Here is an 18194-nt window from a genome sequence, read left to right as displayed (position 1 = left end):
AGAGGGGAAGGGAAGCAGGCTCCCTGCCGGACAGAGAGCCTGATGCGGGGCTCGATTCCAGGACCCTGAGACCATGCCCCGAGCCGAAGGCAGAGGCTTAACCCACTGAGCCACCCAGGCGCCCCATAACAGAAAATTTTAATATAACAATGGCTATTTCTCCCCCAATAATCCTAAAACTAACATCATAAGGTTAAAACATTGAAAGGTTAGTCTCTGAAATAGGAAACATGACAGAGCTGACCCCTTCTCTTCAACATTGCATAAGAGAGCCTTTTCAAAGTCAGGAGGCAATATAATTAAAGAAAAGATGAAAGAATTAAAAAAAAAAACAAAAAAGCAGGCATCAATTGCTAATAACATGATGTGTTCATAGACTATCTAAATGGATCTAAAGGTAAATTATTAACATTAATAAGTGAGTTTAGCAAGGCTGCTGATACCACACCAATACATAAAAATCAATGATATTCATATGCTGGGATTAAGCAGAAAATGGAATTAAAAAGATATTTGGAATAGCACTAAATTTTGTAATACATTAAAATGTTTAACCTTGCGGAGGGGCGGGGCGCACGGCTGAGGCAGCAGCTGGGGCAACTAGGGGAGCGGCTCGGTGGGCGGCGGGCGCCAGCCGCCATGGAGGCCATACCCCGCATGCCCATGATCTGGCTGGACCTGAAGGAGGCTGGTGACTTCCTCTTCCAGCCGGCCGTGAAGAAGTTTGTCCTAAAGAATTACGGAGAGAACCCAGAAGCCTACAATGAGGAACTGAAGAAGCTGGAGTTGCTCAGACAGAATGCTGTCCGTGTCCCACGGGACTTTGAGGGCTGCAGCGTGCTCCGCAAGTACCTGGGCCAGCTTCACTGCCTGCAGAGTCGGGTCCCCATGGGCTCGGGCCAGGAGGCCGCCGTTCCTGTCACCTGGACCGAGATCTTCTCTGGCAAGTCTGTGGCCCATGAGGACATCAAATACGAGCAGGCTTGCATTCTCTACAACCTTGGGGCGCTGCATTCCATGCTGGGGGCCATGGACAAGCGGGTGTCTGAGGAGGGCATGAAGGTCTCCTGTACGCATTTCCAGTGTGCAGCAGGCGCCTTTGCCTACCTGTGTGAGCACTTCCCTCAGGCCTACAGTGTGGACATGAGTCGCCAGATCCTCTCTCTCAACGTCAACCTCATGCTGGGCCAGGCTCAGGAGTGCCTTCTGGAGAAGTCAATGTTGGACAACAGGAAGAGCTTTCTGCAGGCCCGCATCAGTGCACAGGTAGTAGATTACTACAAGGAGGCATGCCGGGCCTTGGAGAACCCCGACACCGCCTCACTGCTGGGCCGGATCCAGAAGGACTGGAAGAAGCTTGTCCAGATGAAGATCTACTACTTTGCAGCTGTGGCTCATCTGCACATGGGGAAGCAGGCGGAGGAGCAGCAGAAGTTTGGGGAGCGGGTCGCATATTTCCAGAGTGCCCTGGACAAGCTCAATGAAGCCATCAAGTTGGCCAAGGGCCAGCCTGACACCGTGCAGGACGCACTGCGCTTTGCTATGGACGTCATTGGGGGAAAGTACAATTCTGCCAAAAAGGACAATGACTTCATCTACCACGAGGCTGTCCCAGCACTGGACACCCTTCAGCCTGTAAAAGGCGCCCCCTTGGTGAAGCCCTTACCAGTGAACCCCACAGACCCTGCTGTTACAGGCCCTGACATCTTTGCCAAACTGGTACCTATGGCTGCTCACGAAGCCTCGTCGCTCTACAGTGAGGAGAAGGCCAAGCTGCTTTGGGAGATGATGGCCAAGATTGAGGACCAGAATGAGGTCCTGGATCAGTTCATGGATTCAATGCAGCTGGACCCTGAGACTGTGGACAACCTTGATGCGTACAACCACATCCCGCCCCAGCTCATGGAGAAGTGCGCAGCTCTCAGTGTCCGGCCTGATACTGTCAGGAACCTTGTGCAGTCCATGCAAGCGCTGTCAGGTGTGTTCACGGATGTGGAAGCCTCCCTGAAAGACATCAGGGAGCTGCTGGAGGAGGACGAGCTGCTTGAGCAGAAGCTGCAGGAGGCCCTGGGCCAGGCCGGGGCCAGCCCGGCGGGCTCCAAGGCAGAGCTGGCTGAGGTGAGGCGCGACTGGGCTAAGTACATGGAGGTCCACGAGAAGGCCTCCTTCACCAACAGCGAGTTGCACCGGGCCATGAATCTGCACGTGGGCAACCTGCGCCTGCTCAGTGGGCCGCTGGACCAGGTCCGGGCTGCCCTGCCCACACCAGCCCTCACCCCGGAGGACAAGGCTGTGCTGCAGAACCTGAAGCGTATCCTCGCCAAGGTGCAGGAGATGCAGGACCAGCGTGTGTCCCTGGAGCAGCAGCTGCGGGAGCTGATCCAGAAGGATGATATCACAGCCTCGCTGGTTACTGCCGACCACTCAGAGATGAAGAAGCTGTTTGAGGAGCAGCTGAAGAAGTATGACCAGCTGCGGGTGTACCTGGAGCAGAACCTGGCGGCCCAGGACAACGTCCTCCGGGCACTGACCGAGGCCAACGTGCAGTATGCGGCCGTGCGGCAGGTGCTCAGTGAGCTGGACCAAAAGTGGAACTCTACACTCCAGACCCTGGTGGCCTCCTACGAAGCCTATGAGGACCTGATGAAGAAGTCCCAGGAGGGCAAGGACTTCTACGCGGACCTGGAGAGCAAGGTGGCTGCTCTCTTGGAGCGGGCGCAGTCCACCTGCCAGGCCCGTGAGGCTGCGTGCCAGCAGCTCCTGGACAGGGAGCTAAAGAAGAAGCCGCCCCCACGGCCCACGGCCCCGAAGCCACTACTGCCCCAGAGGGAAGAGGGGGAGGCAGCGGAGACAGGAGACCTGCCCGAGGAGCTGCGCAGCCTGCCCCCTGACATGGGGCACGGCCCCCTGACATGGCCCACGGCCACCGGAAACCTACTTGGGAACTGCTACCCCACTCCACTTTCCTCCCAGCCCCTTCCCCAGTTCTGTGGGCCCAGCACCCCACTATCTCTCAGGTCCCATTCCTCCTTGTACCTACTCAGGCCCCAGCCAGGTGTTGCAGCCCAGGGCCCCCCAGGTCCCAGGCCACCCTGCAATGGCCATCGCCCCTGGACCTGCCCTCTACTCAGCCCCTGCCTACGCACCGGAGTTGGGCCTTGTCCCCCGGTCCTCCCCACAGCATGGTGTGGTGAGCAGTCCCTATAGGGGTGTAGGCCCCCCCCCGCCAGTTGCAGGTCTGCCCTCAGCCCCACCTCCCCAGTTCTCAGGCCCTGAGATGGCCATGGGGGTTCGGCCAGCCACCACCACTGTAGATAGTGTGCAGGCCCCATCTCCAGCCACACCGCACCACGGCCCCATCTCCAGCCACACCGCACCACGGCCAAACCCCAGCCCTGTTCCTCCCCAGCCCTGCTTCCCGGTGCCCCCACCACAGCCGCAACTACTGCCCGCACCCTACACATACCCTATGGGAGACAAGCTGCCCCTCACAGCTCCCCCAACCCAGCACCACTTTCCTCCTGGGATTCCCCCAGGTTTTCCAGCCCCTAGGGTTGGGCCCCAGCCTCATCCCGCAGGAGTGGCATTTGGGCCCCAGACCCCCAGCAGCCCCTTCCACTCCAGCATCCGAACCTCTTCCCACCCCCGGCTCCAGGGCGTGTCCCCCCACAAGCTCCCTACCCTTTTGCCCCTCAATCTGGTGTCCTGGGACAGTCAACACCACCCCTGCACACCCCCCTCTACCCGGGCCCCTCTCAGGACCCTCTGCCCCCCCACTCAGGGGCTCTGCCCTTCCCCACCCCTGGTCCACCTCAGTCTCCCCATCCCACCCTGGCATATGGTCCTGCCCCTTCCCCCAGGCCCCTGGGCCCCCAGGCGGCCCCTCTCTCCATCCGGGGTCCCTCACCTGCTGGCCAGCCCACCCCCAACCCCCATCTGGTGCCTTCACCTGCCCCGTCACCAGGGCCTGGCCGGGTGCCACCTCGGTCCCCTGCTGCAGAGCCGCCCCCAAGTGCGCGCCGGGGTACTGCGGCCGCAGACCTGTTATCCTCCAGCCCGGAGAGTCAGCACGGAGGCACGCAGCCCCCTGGGGGTGGGCAGCCCCTGCTGCAGCCTACAAAGGTGGACACGGCCGAGGGCCGCGGCCCACAAGCCCTGCGGCTGATTGAGCGGGACCCCTACGAGCACCCCGAGAGGCTGCAGCAGTTGCAGCGGGAGCTGGAGGCCTTTCGAGGCCAGCTGGGGGACGCAGCGGCCCTGGACGCCATGTGGCGAGAGCTGCAGGATGCCCAGGAACACGACGCCCGTGGCCGGTCCATTGCCATTGCCCGCTGCTACTCCCTAAAGAACCGGCACCAGGATGTCATGCCCTACGACAGTAACCGCGTGGTGCTGCACTTGGGTAAGGACGACTACATCAACGCCAGCTGTGTGGAAGGGCTCTCACCCTACTGCCCGCCTTTGGTGGCCACCCAGGCACCGCTGCCCGGTACAGCCGCAGACTTCTGGCTCATGGTGCATGAGCAGAAGGTGTCGGTCATTGTCATGCTGGTGTCTGAGGCAGAGATGGAGAAGTTTCTTCAGCAAAAGGTGGCACGCTACTTCCCCACCGAGAGGGGCCAGCCCATGGTGCACGGTGCCCTGAGCCTGGCCCTGAGCAGCGTTCGGGCCACGGAGACCCATGTGGAGCGCGTGCTGAGCCTGCAGTTCCGGGACCAGAGCCTCAAGCGCTCGCTCCTGCACCTCCACTTCCCCACTTGGCCTGAGCTGGGCCTGCGGGACAGCCCCGGCAACCTGCTGCGCTTCATCCAGGAGGTGCACGCGCACTACCTGCACCAGCGGCCACTGCACACGCCCGTTGTCGTGCACTGCAGCTCGGGGGTGGGCCGCACGGGAGCCTTCGCGCTGCTCTACGCTGCCGTGCAGGAGGTGGAGGCTGGGAATGGGATCCCCGAGCTGCCTCGGCTGGTGCGGCGCATGCGGCAGCAGAGGAAACACATGCTGCAGGAGAAACTGCACCTCAGGTTCTGCCACGAGGCGGTGGTGAGACCTGTGGAGCAGGTCCTGCAGCGCCATGGTGTGCCTCCTCCGGGCAGACCGTCAGCCGGCACCAGCGTCAGCCAGAAGAACCACCTTCCTCAGGACTCCCAGGACCTGGTCCTCGGCGGGGACATGCCCATCAGCTCCATCCAGGCTACCATTGCCAAGCTCAGCATCCGGCCTCCTGGGGCCCTGGATTCTCCGGCTGCCAGCATCCCAGGCCCCGTAGAGCCCCCGGGCCTGCCACCAGTCAGCCTCCCAGAGTCCACTCAGCTCCCGCCCTCCTCCCCACCCCCCCTCTCTTCACCCCAGCCCGAGGCCCCCCAGCCTGAGGAGGAACAACCAGTACCTGAGGCCCCCAGCCTGGGGCCCCCCTCCTCCTCCCTCGAGCTGTTGGCCTCCCTAACTCCCGAGGCCTTTTCTCTGGACAACTCCTTATGAGGAAAGCAGCGGATGAGCAAGCAGAACTTTCTGCAAGCTCATAATGGTCAGGGTCTCAGGGCTGCCCGGGCCACTGATGACCCCCTCAGCCTTCTGGATCCACTCTGGACACTTAACAAGACCTGAATAGGCTTTGCCTGCTCAGTCCTTACACTACATCTCCCGCACCAGGCTGCCCACCCTAGCAGGGCCTCTCCAGTGGGCCTGGTCTCTTGTTCCCATTCCTGCTGCCTTCAGCCCTGCCTGGCCCAGCCCGCACCCCTGTGGGGTGGAGATGCCTTGCGGGCCTTGGGTCAGGTTCTGCTCCTTTGTGGGACCTGACATTTTTTCAGCTCTTTGCTATTAAAGTAATAAAAAAAAAATGTTTAACCTATTTATATATATAATTTTGATAAAAATTATAAAAAACAAACATAAAATAATCACTCTAAAAAGGTGCTAAATAAGTTTTTGTTACTTACTGTTGTCACTTAAATTTCCATATATATTTTTTTTTTCTTAAACAAAGAAGAAAACTATCAAATATGGAGTATTTAACTCCAGGAATTCTGTTAAGCAATTTGTTTGATTTACTTCTTGAAACAAGCATCATCTTCATATGGAAATGTGGCAGTGTGGGTCCCATGACTGGAAGTCCAGTATTTCTGATTTCAAAGCCCATACTCTTCACCCTATTTATCTTTTCTTACTATTGTACTTTAAGAATGAACAGTTCCCAGAGCACCTGGGTGGCTTTGTTTGTTAAGCTTCGACTCTTGGTTTCAATTCAGTTCATGATCTTGGAGTCCTGGGATGGAGTCCTGCATTGGGCTCTGCACTCAGCATGGAGTCTGCCTGCCTGTCCCTCTGCTCCTTCCCGTGCTCACTCTCTTTCTCTCTCAAATAAATAAATAAACAAACAAATAAATAAAAATCTTAAAAAAAAAAAAAGAATGGGCAGTTCACATTTATGTAATTGCACATATTTACCCCAAGTGTCCTTTCAACATTTTAATATGATATTTGCAAAGTATCAAGATCATGTTACCATAATGCTTTTCAATACCTCACTTAAAGAAATTGACAAGTTTATATGCTGTATTCATTGTAAAAGCTAGGAAATCAATATTTATTCTGATATTTGTGGACAATTAACTAATGTTTTACCAATTAATTATTGTGAGATTTTGTAGTTCTGTCTCTATCATGAAGTTATTGAATTAAATATTTCCGAAATTTACTTGTGATAATCTGTATTTTGAGGTCTTGGAAGGAGGTGAGGGTAGATAATGACTCCATAAGTACCAATGCCAGCAGGTCACCATTGTCTTAAAATTCTACAGACCTTCAATTTTATTAATAAATTTCACAAAATCTCTACTGAATACCATCTATATACTAGGTCCTCATTCATTCATTCAACATATATTTATTGAGGGTCAACTATGTGTCATTCACTGAATTGTTACTCTGAAGATAAAACAATAAACAGAAGAGACAAGTTTCCTGCCCTCATTACAGATGGGCTTTGTGTACGTGTTGGAAAAGCTACCAAACCCAAGAGTGGCAGGATTTTCAAAGCCATGGAAATACTACCTAGTGTTTTCTGGAAGTGTAAACCATCTCCCTCTCAGCTAATAACCTAACTGGCCTACTGCTGATGTTCCAGAGTCTTAGGTATTTTAGCTTGGAGTGGGAATTTATCATTAGAAAGAATAATGGCTCTACCAACAGATCCTTTCATTAATAAGAGTTAAATGTAAAGTGACTAAAAAGGCACGTCCCTTAAGGAAAAGTGTCATAAAAATCAGTTTTAGATGTCAGACTTCTATCTTGATCCTACTTGAACAAGTTACATAAGGAAACCAGTGGCATATAAGTAAAACAGAATGTGCATTTCATGCATTTTGTGTTGAATAACAAGATAGCGTTAACAAAAAGTATGTTTGGATTGTAAACAAATATGAAGTTCCAGTTAATGATACACGTACTGGAAGAAGTGCAGTGATGAACTGTAACTTACTTTGAAGAAAATTGTAAAAGCTTATATTGATGGATGGATATGAGATAAAGCAAATATATGAAAACATTAATCGTAGAATCCAGATGGTGAATGTCTGGGTGTTGGCTGTATAACTCTTTCAACTTCTCTGAATGATTGAAAATTTTTACAATAAAATGTTGAGAAAAATTTTTTAATCAAAAAGTGAAGTAAATGTTTGTTTTTAAGGATGCATTACTAATTTTCTGGAAAGGTTTAATTTTTCATTACACAAAAATACACAAGTACATTCTTATAAAAGATATTCACACAATACAGATAAGATCTCCCTTGACCAACATCCCAAATCCTAGACTACTCTCAGGAACTTAATCTCACTATGAAAACCATTAGTATGCTCCAAATTTACCCATATGCGTGTATCTAAGGAAATATGCCAGCCTTTCTTTCTTTCTCTTAAGTAGGTTACAAACTCTACAAAGTCGAGAACCATTATTGTATTTTGCAGCTTTACACAGAGCTTCTGGAGTTGGATCCAACACATAGTAGGTACTCAGAAAATATGTATTATGAATATAATCCTTAATAATATTGATTAAACCATAAGCTCCAGAAAATAGTGGGACAGTAGTAGTACCCTGTAGAAAATCACTCTCTGGCCTTCCTATGCCAATTCAGAGCCAGTCCCTCTAGTGCATCCTAGATAGAGAGTTGCAGGGATTGTCTTGTGAATTGTCCCCTCTGTCTCTGCCTGCCACTCCCCCTGCCTTCTCTCTCTCTCTCTCTCTCTCTTTCTCTCTCTCTGACAAAGAAATAAATAAAATCTTAAAAAACAAGAAAAGCCTCCTTCTAGGATTATAAAAAGAAAAATCCGTTTCCAACTACATTTCCAAAAAGTACATTTCCAGACAATAAAGCTACTCCCTTTTTTCCAAATGCCCTAAGCTTCTGGGGTACAGAGTACAGATGAAACTAGAGTGGCTTGGAGAATGAGGTCAAAAATTACCCTCAAGGGGCACCTGGGTGGCTCAGTCAGTTTAGTGTCTGCCTTCAGCTCAGAGCATGATCTCAGGGTCCTGGGACTGAACCTCATGTTGGGCTCCCTGTTCAGTGGAGATTCTCCTTCTCCCTCTTCCTTTGCCCCTTCCCCTGCCCCTGCTCTCTCTCTCTCTCTCTCTCTCTGTCTCTCAAATTTAAAAATAAATAAATAAAATAAAATTATCCTCAGAATCTCACTCTCCTCTAAAGGAGAAAAATTCCTGGCACTCTCTACAGAGTTCAATAAAACAAGCACAAATTTAAGCCTCTCTAGGACATCATGCTATACACCTAACTTCCCTAAGTCACAGGAATGCCCTGGAGATCGCTTGACAAGCTGGCCTCTAATTCCTCAAATGCCACTGTGGAATCACAGACCTAGTCTGGGGGTGGGAGATAATAAACAATAAATACTTGTTTAATGCGCGGATAAATCATATTATATAAAACGTAAGAGCAATGTGATACTAAACTTTGGCTATTGTCTACAGAAATTATTTGATCCTGCTCTGTGATTAAAGCCATATTTTTTTAAAAGATTTTATTTATTTATTTGACAGAGAGAGATCACAAGTAGGCAGAGAGGCAGGCAGAGAGAGAGAGAGAGGGAAGCAGGCTCCCTGCTAAGCAGAGAGCCCAATGCGGGACTCGATCTCAGGACCCTGAGATCATGACCTGAGCTGAAGGCAGCGGCTTAACCCACTGAGCCACCCAGGCACCCCAAAGCCATATTTTTTTTTCTTACAATTTGCAAAACCACCAAAATGTACTTGCTTTTTTCATTGGACATTCATTTACTTTTACATGATGGTTAACCAACCTTCAAACCAATTTGATGAAAGATCTATTTTAAAGGTAATAAAAAACAGATTTTTAAAAATATCTTCAAGTTAAAACCTTTAAGTTTTCATAAAGAATATTTAATTATATAATATGTCAACTCTATATTGTCCATTTTTCTGTAGAATGTTAAAGTAAGTGCAATTCATTAAAACCTCATTCGTCCATTATGAAAATGGAGTAGCAATTTATATTCATTGTAAATGGACTCATTATGGGAGCAATTTGCAAATTACATGAAGTCCTTACTTTCTAAAGGAAGCCACATATTTTATTCATATGGCAAGTTAATTAACCCATATTCCTTACTTTAACAATTTTGTTTTATACAAATCTCTCAAGTTCATTTTATCTTTTATATAGAAAATTATTATATCATGTATATCTGCTTAGCAAAATTGTAATTTAACAAGCTTAAAATAAAGGTAAAAAAATTCACTTAGTAGATTATATATTTAAATGTGATTTTCTTTCCCTCTCTGATTTGTATATTTCTGCCTTGACCCTGGGAAACTGTGAAATCATCTTCTCTTTTCTTTTCTATTTTTGTACTATGTCATTTTTTAAACTATAAAACGCAACATAGAATTCAAGCAGCATAATAAGAGCTTTAAATACACTGTTGAACCCTCTTTGGAGATATAAAATCCATCATCCAAAGCAGGTTTTATGTACTTCCTATGTAACAAGACTCATAATACTGTTTATTACTGAGAATAGAGCCATAGAACTTGGTTTCCCAGGGGAAAGAAAAGAGCCACATTTATTCCACATAGAGATGTCCGAAATAGTAAAGTCTCATTCTTTAGCAGCTGGGATGGAGAAGCCAGAAGACGGTACTATTAGAAGGTAATTTACCAACAAAAGCGATAGCACCGGATTACTTAGAAGTGGCATCAACACGGATTGGCAATGCCTCCGAGTGGGTGTCAGAGGGAGGCAGAGGGACAGGCTTGCTTCTGCTTCTTCTTCGCTTTCTGATTCCACAGATCCCCTATGAAAACAGATGACTGGTAGTCAGAATTCCCAAATGGAAAACTGATCTTTTAGATTTTTTACAAGGTAGTTTCACAAAGCAACTCAACTGGAGCAATTATGGCTATTTAAGTCGCATTTGTAAACATGACGAAAGTTTAAATGTTGCCTCCCCTCCAAATCCTGAATATTAAGGTGGCTTAGTAGATCCTGAACTTAAATAATAAGAGTATAACATAGAGACTGTTTATAAAGATAACTAAAACCTATGTGTTGATGCCTTAATATGTAAATGATTTTATGGAGAGGGAAAAAAGGATTGATGATATCAGCCCTAAACGCCTTATGCAAGCTTAGTTAACTGTCAGTTTAAAATTTTTAATCATCTATAAAAAGCTAAGATCAATACCAATGTTATTCTCCTTGGTATACATTTGCAAATTACTGGTAAACTATTCAGATCACATTTAAATATACTTTCTCATCCTCCAAATTAAACCTACGGGGTACACATAGAGTAGGTAGTTAACAAGTTGTGCAGAAAAACTTGCTAAATGTGGAAGCCGAAAGCAGAAAAATGAGGACTTCAAGGGAGCTAAGATTCTTGTTTCTTTCCTATGAAAACAGAAAAAATGTAGCCAGCCTCAAACCACAAAATCAAATATGCAAAAACAGACCTTAAGTCTGTGTTCTTCAAATCATTTACCATAGCGGTAAGCACATTCCACTTTAGACATTCTAAGGATCCCCCAGCTCACTAGCCAACCCCAGAGGTCGGGTCTTTGGGAGGTATATTAGGATGCACGGGGGGCTTTGGAAAGGTCCTTACAGCATCGTCCAACTGACCCAAACAGCCTTCCTCCTAAATGCAAACTGCCCTGGTCACATAGCTCCCTCTGTTCGCTCGATGCCTTCGGGACATAGAAATGGTTGCATACACTGAGAATCCAGGGTGAGGATGTGGTACCCCTGGAACAACCACGTGACAATTACCTGCTGAGGTCCAGCTACATATCAGGGTGACAGCCAAAAACATTTGCTCTAACTTTCTGCCCATAAAAGTCATTTTTATGGCATCTGGCTAGAACATCATCAGTGGCCCCTGAATAAATCAGTAACTAGTCTCCAGAGATGGTCCCCACAGGAACCATGCTTGCAGATTTTCAGCCCATTGGGTACTCCTTTCTATAATGAATGAGGCTGCCCTGTGACTCATTTGAATTAACAAGATGTGGCAGAAGTGATGTTGTATCCCACCCCAGCTTATGCCCAAGAGGTTGGCAGCTTCCAAATATTGCAATTTGGGGAGCCCTGAGCCATCATGCAAAAAGTTCAGATAACATATGAATACATCTTTAGGAGAGGATACACAGAGAGAGAGCACTGAGACCACGCAGAAAGTCACAGTGGCTGTCCCATTTGCTGGCCTTTCCTTCATCCACACCAGGACCAGTGAATGAAGCCATCTTAGATATTCCAGTACTGGCTACCATCCAACTGTAGTTGCCCAGAAGAGAATCAAAATAAACTAAATAAAAATCTGTTCATCTAAGCCCCAGACAACACACAGGATAGAGTAGACAATAAGGAGAATTGAAAATAGGTCGGGAGATAACAGTGAACCAATTGTGCAGTTCAAGTCCAGAGAGAGGTAGCTAGTCATCAAAACTCATCTACTGGCATCTCCTGGATTTGCCCCCAGAAATGACATCACGTGACAATAACTAACAAATGATACAAACTTAATAATTTTAGTAGCTAAAATATTATAATAACATGTTTGGCAACTCATAGTAACTATACACTTAGCTGTGGTGAGCATTTTATAAAGTATATAATTGTCAAAGCACTAGGTTATATCCCTGAAAGTAACATAATATTACTGTATGTCAACTATACTTCAATAAAAAATAAAAATTTTAAAAAATTAAATGATAAATCACAAAAGGGTCATTTCAAGCCCAAAGTTTTGGAGTGGCTTCTTACCTAGTAATAGACAACCAAAACAAACAGAGTAAGGAGCTCCGCCATCTTGTACCAAATACTCAACTCGGAGTTAACAAATACTGCTTTTATCTCTTCCTCACCCACTTGAACTGTTACTCTATTGCTTACCAAATACTCCTAGATACAGCCATGGAGTGCGTCCCATGCTAGTCCCTCACTTGTAGCCCTAAACACTCACTCTTGGCAGCTTTGGGGGCTGCACATCCCCACCCCCTGCACAGCCCCTAGAAGGCAGTTCAGGCACAAGGGATGGAGGGTCCTTCTGGGGGAGCAGTTCTTCTCGCTCCCTAGCAGATGCACATCTTCAAGTCACAACCCTGCACCTTGCACCCCCGCCTCCCACTGAGCCACCTTCTTTCTGGATAAGGGCTGAGAACAGCTGCTATGGTTTTATGAGCCCACCGGTTTCCATCCTGGGGGCTGTCAGGTACCCATGAGGAGAAACCAAAGATTTCCACACTTTCAAAAATCCCTCATCCACACCTTCTGGAAACGGAGGTGGGGGGGGCAGGGCCAACGGGGAAGTTCAGGGTCGCCATGCCTCACCCCAAATCAAGGCCGGTAGAGTTCCCATGCCTAGGCCCTGGTGCAGTTTCGCCCAACCCCTCCCAGACTTTACTCTCCCCAGTGCCTCTCCTGCGCTGCTCTGCAAATACCTGTTCCCCAAGCACCAAGCATCTTCCAGGAAGATTTATAACTTCCTCCCTTTTCATTGACTCCCAGTTTCTGCTGAATGCATCCATGATTTCCAATTCCCAGCAGCACCCTGACATCACCTGGGAGCTGTTAAAAAATAACTACTCCTGGGGCACCGGGGTGGCTCAGTCATTAAGTGTCTGCTTTCTGCTCAGGGGGTCCTGGAAGAGGACCTGGGCTCCCTGCTCAGTGGCTCAAAAGGGAGTCTGCTTCTCCCTCTCCCTCTACCTACCCCTGCTTGTGTGCTCTCTCTGTCAAATAAATAAATAAAATCTTAAAAACACACACACACAAAAACTACTCCTGATGGGGTCTTTTCTTTTGCTATGCAAGGTATTTTTAGAACAACTGACATCTCAATAAGGTCTACAGATTAAATAGCAGTATTGTAACTTTCTGACGTTTAATAAGTGTTATATGGGTTATATGTGGGAATTCATTGTGTTTGGGAAATACACACAGATGTATTTAGGGATAAAAGAGAATCATGTCTTCATGATGTGTGTGTGTATACACACACATATATATACACATGGGGGGAGGGAGAAACACATGGTGGGGGATGTATGGGTAAGTGCATGTGGGAATTCTTTATACAACTCTTGGGTATAAGAAATTATACCAACATTAAAAATTATAAAAAGCTATCAAGACCCATACTGGGGGCGCACAAAGTCTATCTAACCAGAATCTCTGGGGGAAGGGCCCATGCATCCCTATTTTTGTATGTTGTAGGCAATTCCAATATGCAACTGGAATTGAGAATCATGGCACCAAATCTGCCCATGGAAGGACCCAGGAGGGAGAACAGGAGATAGGGGTAGCCAGTTGAGCAGTTCAAGTTCAGAGAGAGGTAGTCAGTTATTTTCTTTTCAAAGCTGATTTTTTACCAACATCTCCTGGATTTACCCCCAGCAATGATGACGAATGACAGTTACTTGACAACCTTATTTTAAAACAATCATAAGCACTCATGTTAGCAGAATGAGGGATGCCCTGTTACAATGGTGAATAAGAAAACCTCTTACTCTCACTCCAATCCCACCAGGCACAATCCCTTAAATTATCAGCTCCATCCACCCACTGGGATTTCACTTCCTTAAGTAAGAATCAACCATACTTTTCTCATTATATCTCAGAGCAATACAAATTTGAATGTTTTAATGGCATGGGTAACTTTTAGGAATTTTTTTATCTAGTCTGGACATTTTTTAACTATGTGTTTTACACATGTAGGATATTTTTTAACATAAACTGAAAGAAATCTTAAAAGCATAAAGTTACGTAAATGTTTTCCAGTTGCTGCAAGGTTCTGAAGTTGGCAATGCATTTTTTTTTCGCCATCAGAATGTAAGTCTCCTTCACAAACAACAACAACAACAAAAAACAACAACAAAAAAAAACAAACATGGATTTTGCCATACATGATTTTTTTATAGCCAATACTTATTCCAATTAGACCTTCTAACTCCACTATGCTCTCCTCAGTAGAGCAGCTACATACCCAGGCTGGTTTACCATAGGGTCCCAGGATAGCCAAGGAAGCTCTAGGACTCAAAAGCAGACTCAGCAGGTGAAGAGGAAGGAGTGTCTCTTCACTGTTTACTTAGAAGAGTAAATACTCAAAACCCACCCCACAGAATGACGCTTGCATCATATTGGCTTCAGTTGGGTCACTCTCACATTTCTAATCTTCACTGGCAAGAGACTGGAGTTACCATGTTTGGTGTTGGGTACTCAGGATCCACCTCTTGGAGCTGGAAATAAGGTCACCACCTCCAAAAGCCCAGTCCACAGAGGAGCAGAGCAGACATCACCTGGGAGCTTGTTAGAAATGCAGATTCTCAGGACTTTCCCCATACCTGCTGAATCAGAGTCTACAATCTAGCTATATCCTCAAATAATTTGTATGCACATTGAACTTTGAGAAGTGCTCTCCTAAAGAACAGTGGAAACCAGTTACATGAACAAAATATGAACACAGTTTGGTGGTAGAAAAAGCAGTTGGAGGAAGTAGTCACTGGGTAGTCCTACACTGTCTACCATACCATTCATATGCAGTAACGGTTTCTCTGATTGAGTATGAATTTTGCAATGGACAGAATCCTTGTGTTCCCCAAAATTCATGTGGAATTCCTAATCCCCAGTATGGTAGTATTAGGATGTGGGGCCTCCAGGAAGTAATTCAGATATGAGGATGGAACCTTCACGAATAGAATTAATGCCTTTATAAAAAGGACCCTAGAGAACACTCTTGCCCTCTTTCTGCCAGGTAAGGACACAGTAAGAAGACTGCCACTCACAAACCAGGAAAGGGTCCTCCCCAAGAACCAACCATGCTGGCACTATGGTATTGGGTTTCCAGCCTCCAGAACTATGAGAAACATAGTTTCTCTTTATAAGCCATGCTGCTATGGTACTTTGTTATAGCAGGCCAAACTAAGAAATACTTTTTTTTTAAAAGATTTTATTTATTTATTTGATGGACAGAGATCACAAGTAGGCAGGGAGGCAGGCAGAGAGAGAGGGGGAAGCAGGTTCTCCGCTGAGCAGAGAGCCCAAAGAGGGGCCTGATCCTGGGACCCTGAGATCATGACCTGAGCTGAAGGCAGAGGCTTAACCCACTGAGCCACCCAGGTGTCCCAAGAAATACTTCTAAGTTATATGGATGTAATAAACTCTCCAGTCTTTTAGGACCAAGGGTATTATTGCTTTTTCCTGAGTATTGGTGCCTTTTCATCCTATATGGTGTTAACTGAGGGCTGACAGTATATTTGACAGCATAATAAATGAATTGAAGGGCTATTGTATTTTTTTCCCAATTGGTTATTTTGATGATTTTTTTCCCCATTAGCATAAAATTCACTTCAGTCCAACCACATAAACACTTTCTTTGAGTACTTCTATGGCCATCACCATTTTTAGTGCTGAATATTAAACAGTATAATGCAGAATAGTAAAGTAGTTCTTTTTAAAAGGAAACATATACCATAGGAATATGGATACTAGCCCCATTATCCTGGCATGATTGTGGAAGTGTTCTTTAGAGCTCGCTCTCTCTCTCTCTCTCTCTCTCTCCATCTATATCTAACTATATTTAAATAATTATATCTATAGAATTTGCAGTAGAAATGATATTGAGATTATAAGACTTTATACAACATAGAATGAATAATTTAGAAAATAAAAAATGATAGTGAATATTTTGACTACAAAATAACTAACATTGATGATATGAGGATAAACTGTATTTTTAAGAAATGTGTGGGTTTTTTTTAAGATTTATTTATTTTGAGGGGGGAGGGGCAGAGCAACTTTCAAGCAGACTCCGCTCTGAGTACAGAGCCTGACAAGGGGCCCCATCTCACAACTCTGAGACCATGATCCTGAGATCATGACCTGAGCCAAAACCAAGAGTCCAACACTTAACCAACTCCACCAGCCAGGTGCCCCAAGAAATTTGTTCTAAAAGCCCTTAATTTTAACAATAATAATCTGGGAGAGAAATCCTTTGCTAGTGAACGCAAACTCCCTTTTCGTCACCAGCATTGATGGAATTGTTAATGGTGACTGTTTTATTTTCTTCCTTTGCCCAGTTTGAACTTAGAGGTAAAGTGTATGAGTCTCAGCCAACAAGTTTACAAGAAAGTTTTATTTTGTTAGAGCTAATCTTAATTTGCATGTTGAACTCTCCAGCCACTGGATGGGAGGTGTGGCAGTCTGAATACAGGCCCCTCAAATCCTAATCCCACACAGTCCTAACTATGACTATGTTACCTTATATGGCAAAAAGGAGACTCTGCCGATGCAGATGGGATTAAATTAAGAACCTTGAGCGGGAGATAATCCCAGATTATCCAAAGTGGGCTCCAGGTACTCACATGTGTCCTTCTAAGAAAGAAGGCAATGTGACAATGGCAGCAGAGAGAAAATATGTTATGCAGCTTTAATAATAGAGAAAAGAACTTGGAGCCAAGTCATATAGGTGGTCTCTAGAAGCTGGAAAAGGCAAGATGCTCCTTCAGAGCCTCTGAAGGAACACAGTTCTGCAGACCCATTTATTTATTTATTTTTTAAGATTTTACTTATTTATTTGACAGACAGAGATCACAAGTAGGCGGAGAGGCAGACAGAGAGAGGAAGGGAAGCAGGCTCCCTGCTGAACTGAGAGCCAGATGCGGGGCTCAATCCCCCAATCTTGACCCCCGGGGATCTTGACCTGAGCAGAAAGCAGAGGCTTTAACCCACTGAGCCACCCAGGTGTCCCTTATTTTTTTTAAGATTTTATTTATAGGTAATCTCTATACCCAGTGTGGGGCCCAAACTCACAACACCAAGATCAAGAGTCACATACTCCATGGACTGAGCCAGCCAGATGCCCCTGCAGGCCCATTTTAAACTTTTGACCTCTGCAACTGTATGACAATATGAAGTTGACTCTTGAACAATACAGGCTGGAATTACACAGTTCCACTTAATTACGGATCTTGTTGATAAATACAGTAAATACTGTAAATGTGTTTTCTTTTCCTTATTAACAGGTTCTTTTCTTCAGCTTACTTTAATATAGGAACACAGTATATAATACATATAACATATAAAATATGTGTTAATTGAGTGTTTTATTGGCAAGATTTCCAGTCAACAGTAGGCTATTATTAGTGGTCAAGTTTTGGAAAGTCAAAAGTTACAGGATTTTCAACTGTATGAGGAGGATCAGTGCCCCTTACCCTCCTGTAGAAGGGTCAATTGTATTTGCATTATTTTAAGTGTGTGGTAATTTATTATAGAAGAAATGGGAAATGTAGATAATACTGTAAATTCAGTTTTATCAAGGAATCCTCCCCTTCCATAGGCATATGTCAAGATCCTGGGCATCAGTCATAGTGCTAAGATGTTGGGAGAAAAGACCACCTTGTCTTCCATCACCCATCCACATGTGAGTGCTATGTCCTTTCTATCTATAAATAAAAAGGCCCATATGCCCCTCTACTGCCTCGAAGGACAGAATCTGGAAGAATCTACATAGATAACTACTCTACTACTTCCAGAGGCAGCTACATAACTTGTAGGAAAAGCAGGAAGAGAATAACACTAAGATCCAAAATGCAAATCTTTTTCTTTTATTCTGCTCTCTCTCACCTTGTCATAGTGTATTTTATTTGCTATTTAATGC

At 45.9% G+C, this 18194-nt stretch overlaps 1 protein-coding gene across 1 annotated transcript; it reads left to right on the top strand.

The window, feature by feature from the left end:
* Nucleotides 1–607: 607 nt before the first annotated feature.
* Nucleotides 608–5826, top strand: LOC101682196 (tyrosine-protein phosphatase non-receptor type 23-like). Its single transcript, XM_045088975.1, is given in 3 exon segments — nt 608–2910; nt 2912–3596; nt 3599–5826. Coding segments are annotated over 3 exon segments (4965 nt in total). The 5' UTR covers nt 608–639; the 3' UTR covers nt 5608–5826.
* The last annotated feature ends 12368 nt before the right edge of the window (nt 5827–18194 follow it).

The sequence above is a fragment of the Mustela putorius genome, unplaced genomic scaffold (genome assembly GCF_011764305.1).
Source record: "Mustela putorius furo isolate JIRA1106 unplaced genomic scaffold, ASM1176430v1.1 tig00003834_pilon_pilon_pilon, whole genome shotgun sequence".
NCBI lineage: Eukaryota > Metazoa > Chordata > Mammalia > Carnivora > Mustelidae > Mustela > Mustela putorius.
The sequence above is the reverse complement of the archived record's forward strand: the minus strand, read 5'-3'. Positions and strand labels throughout refer to the sequence as shown.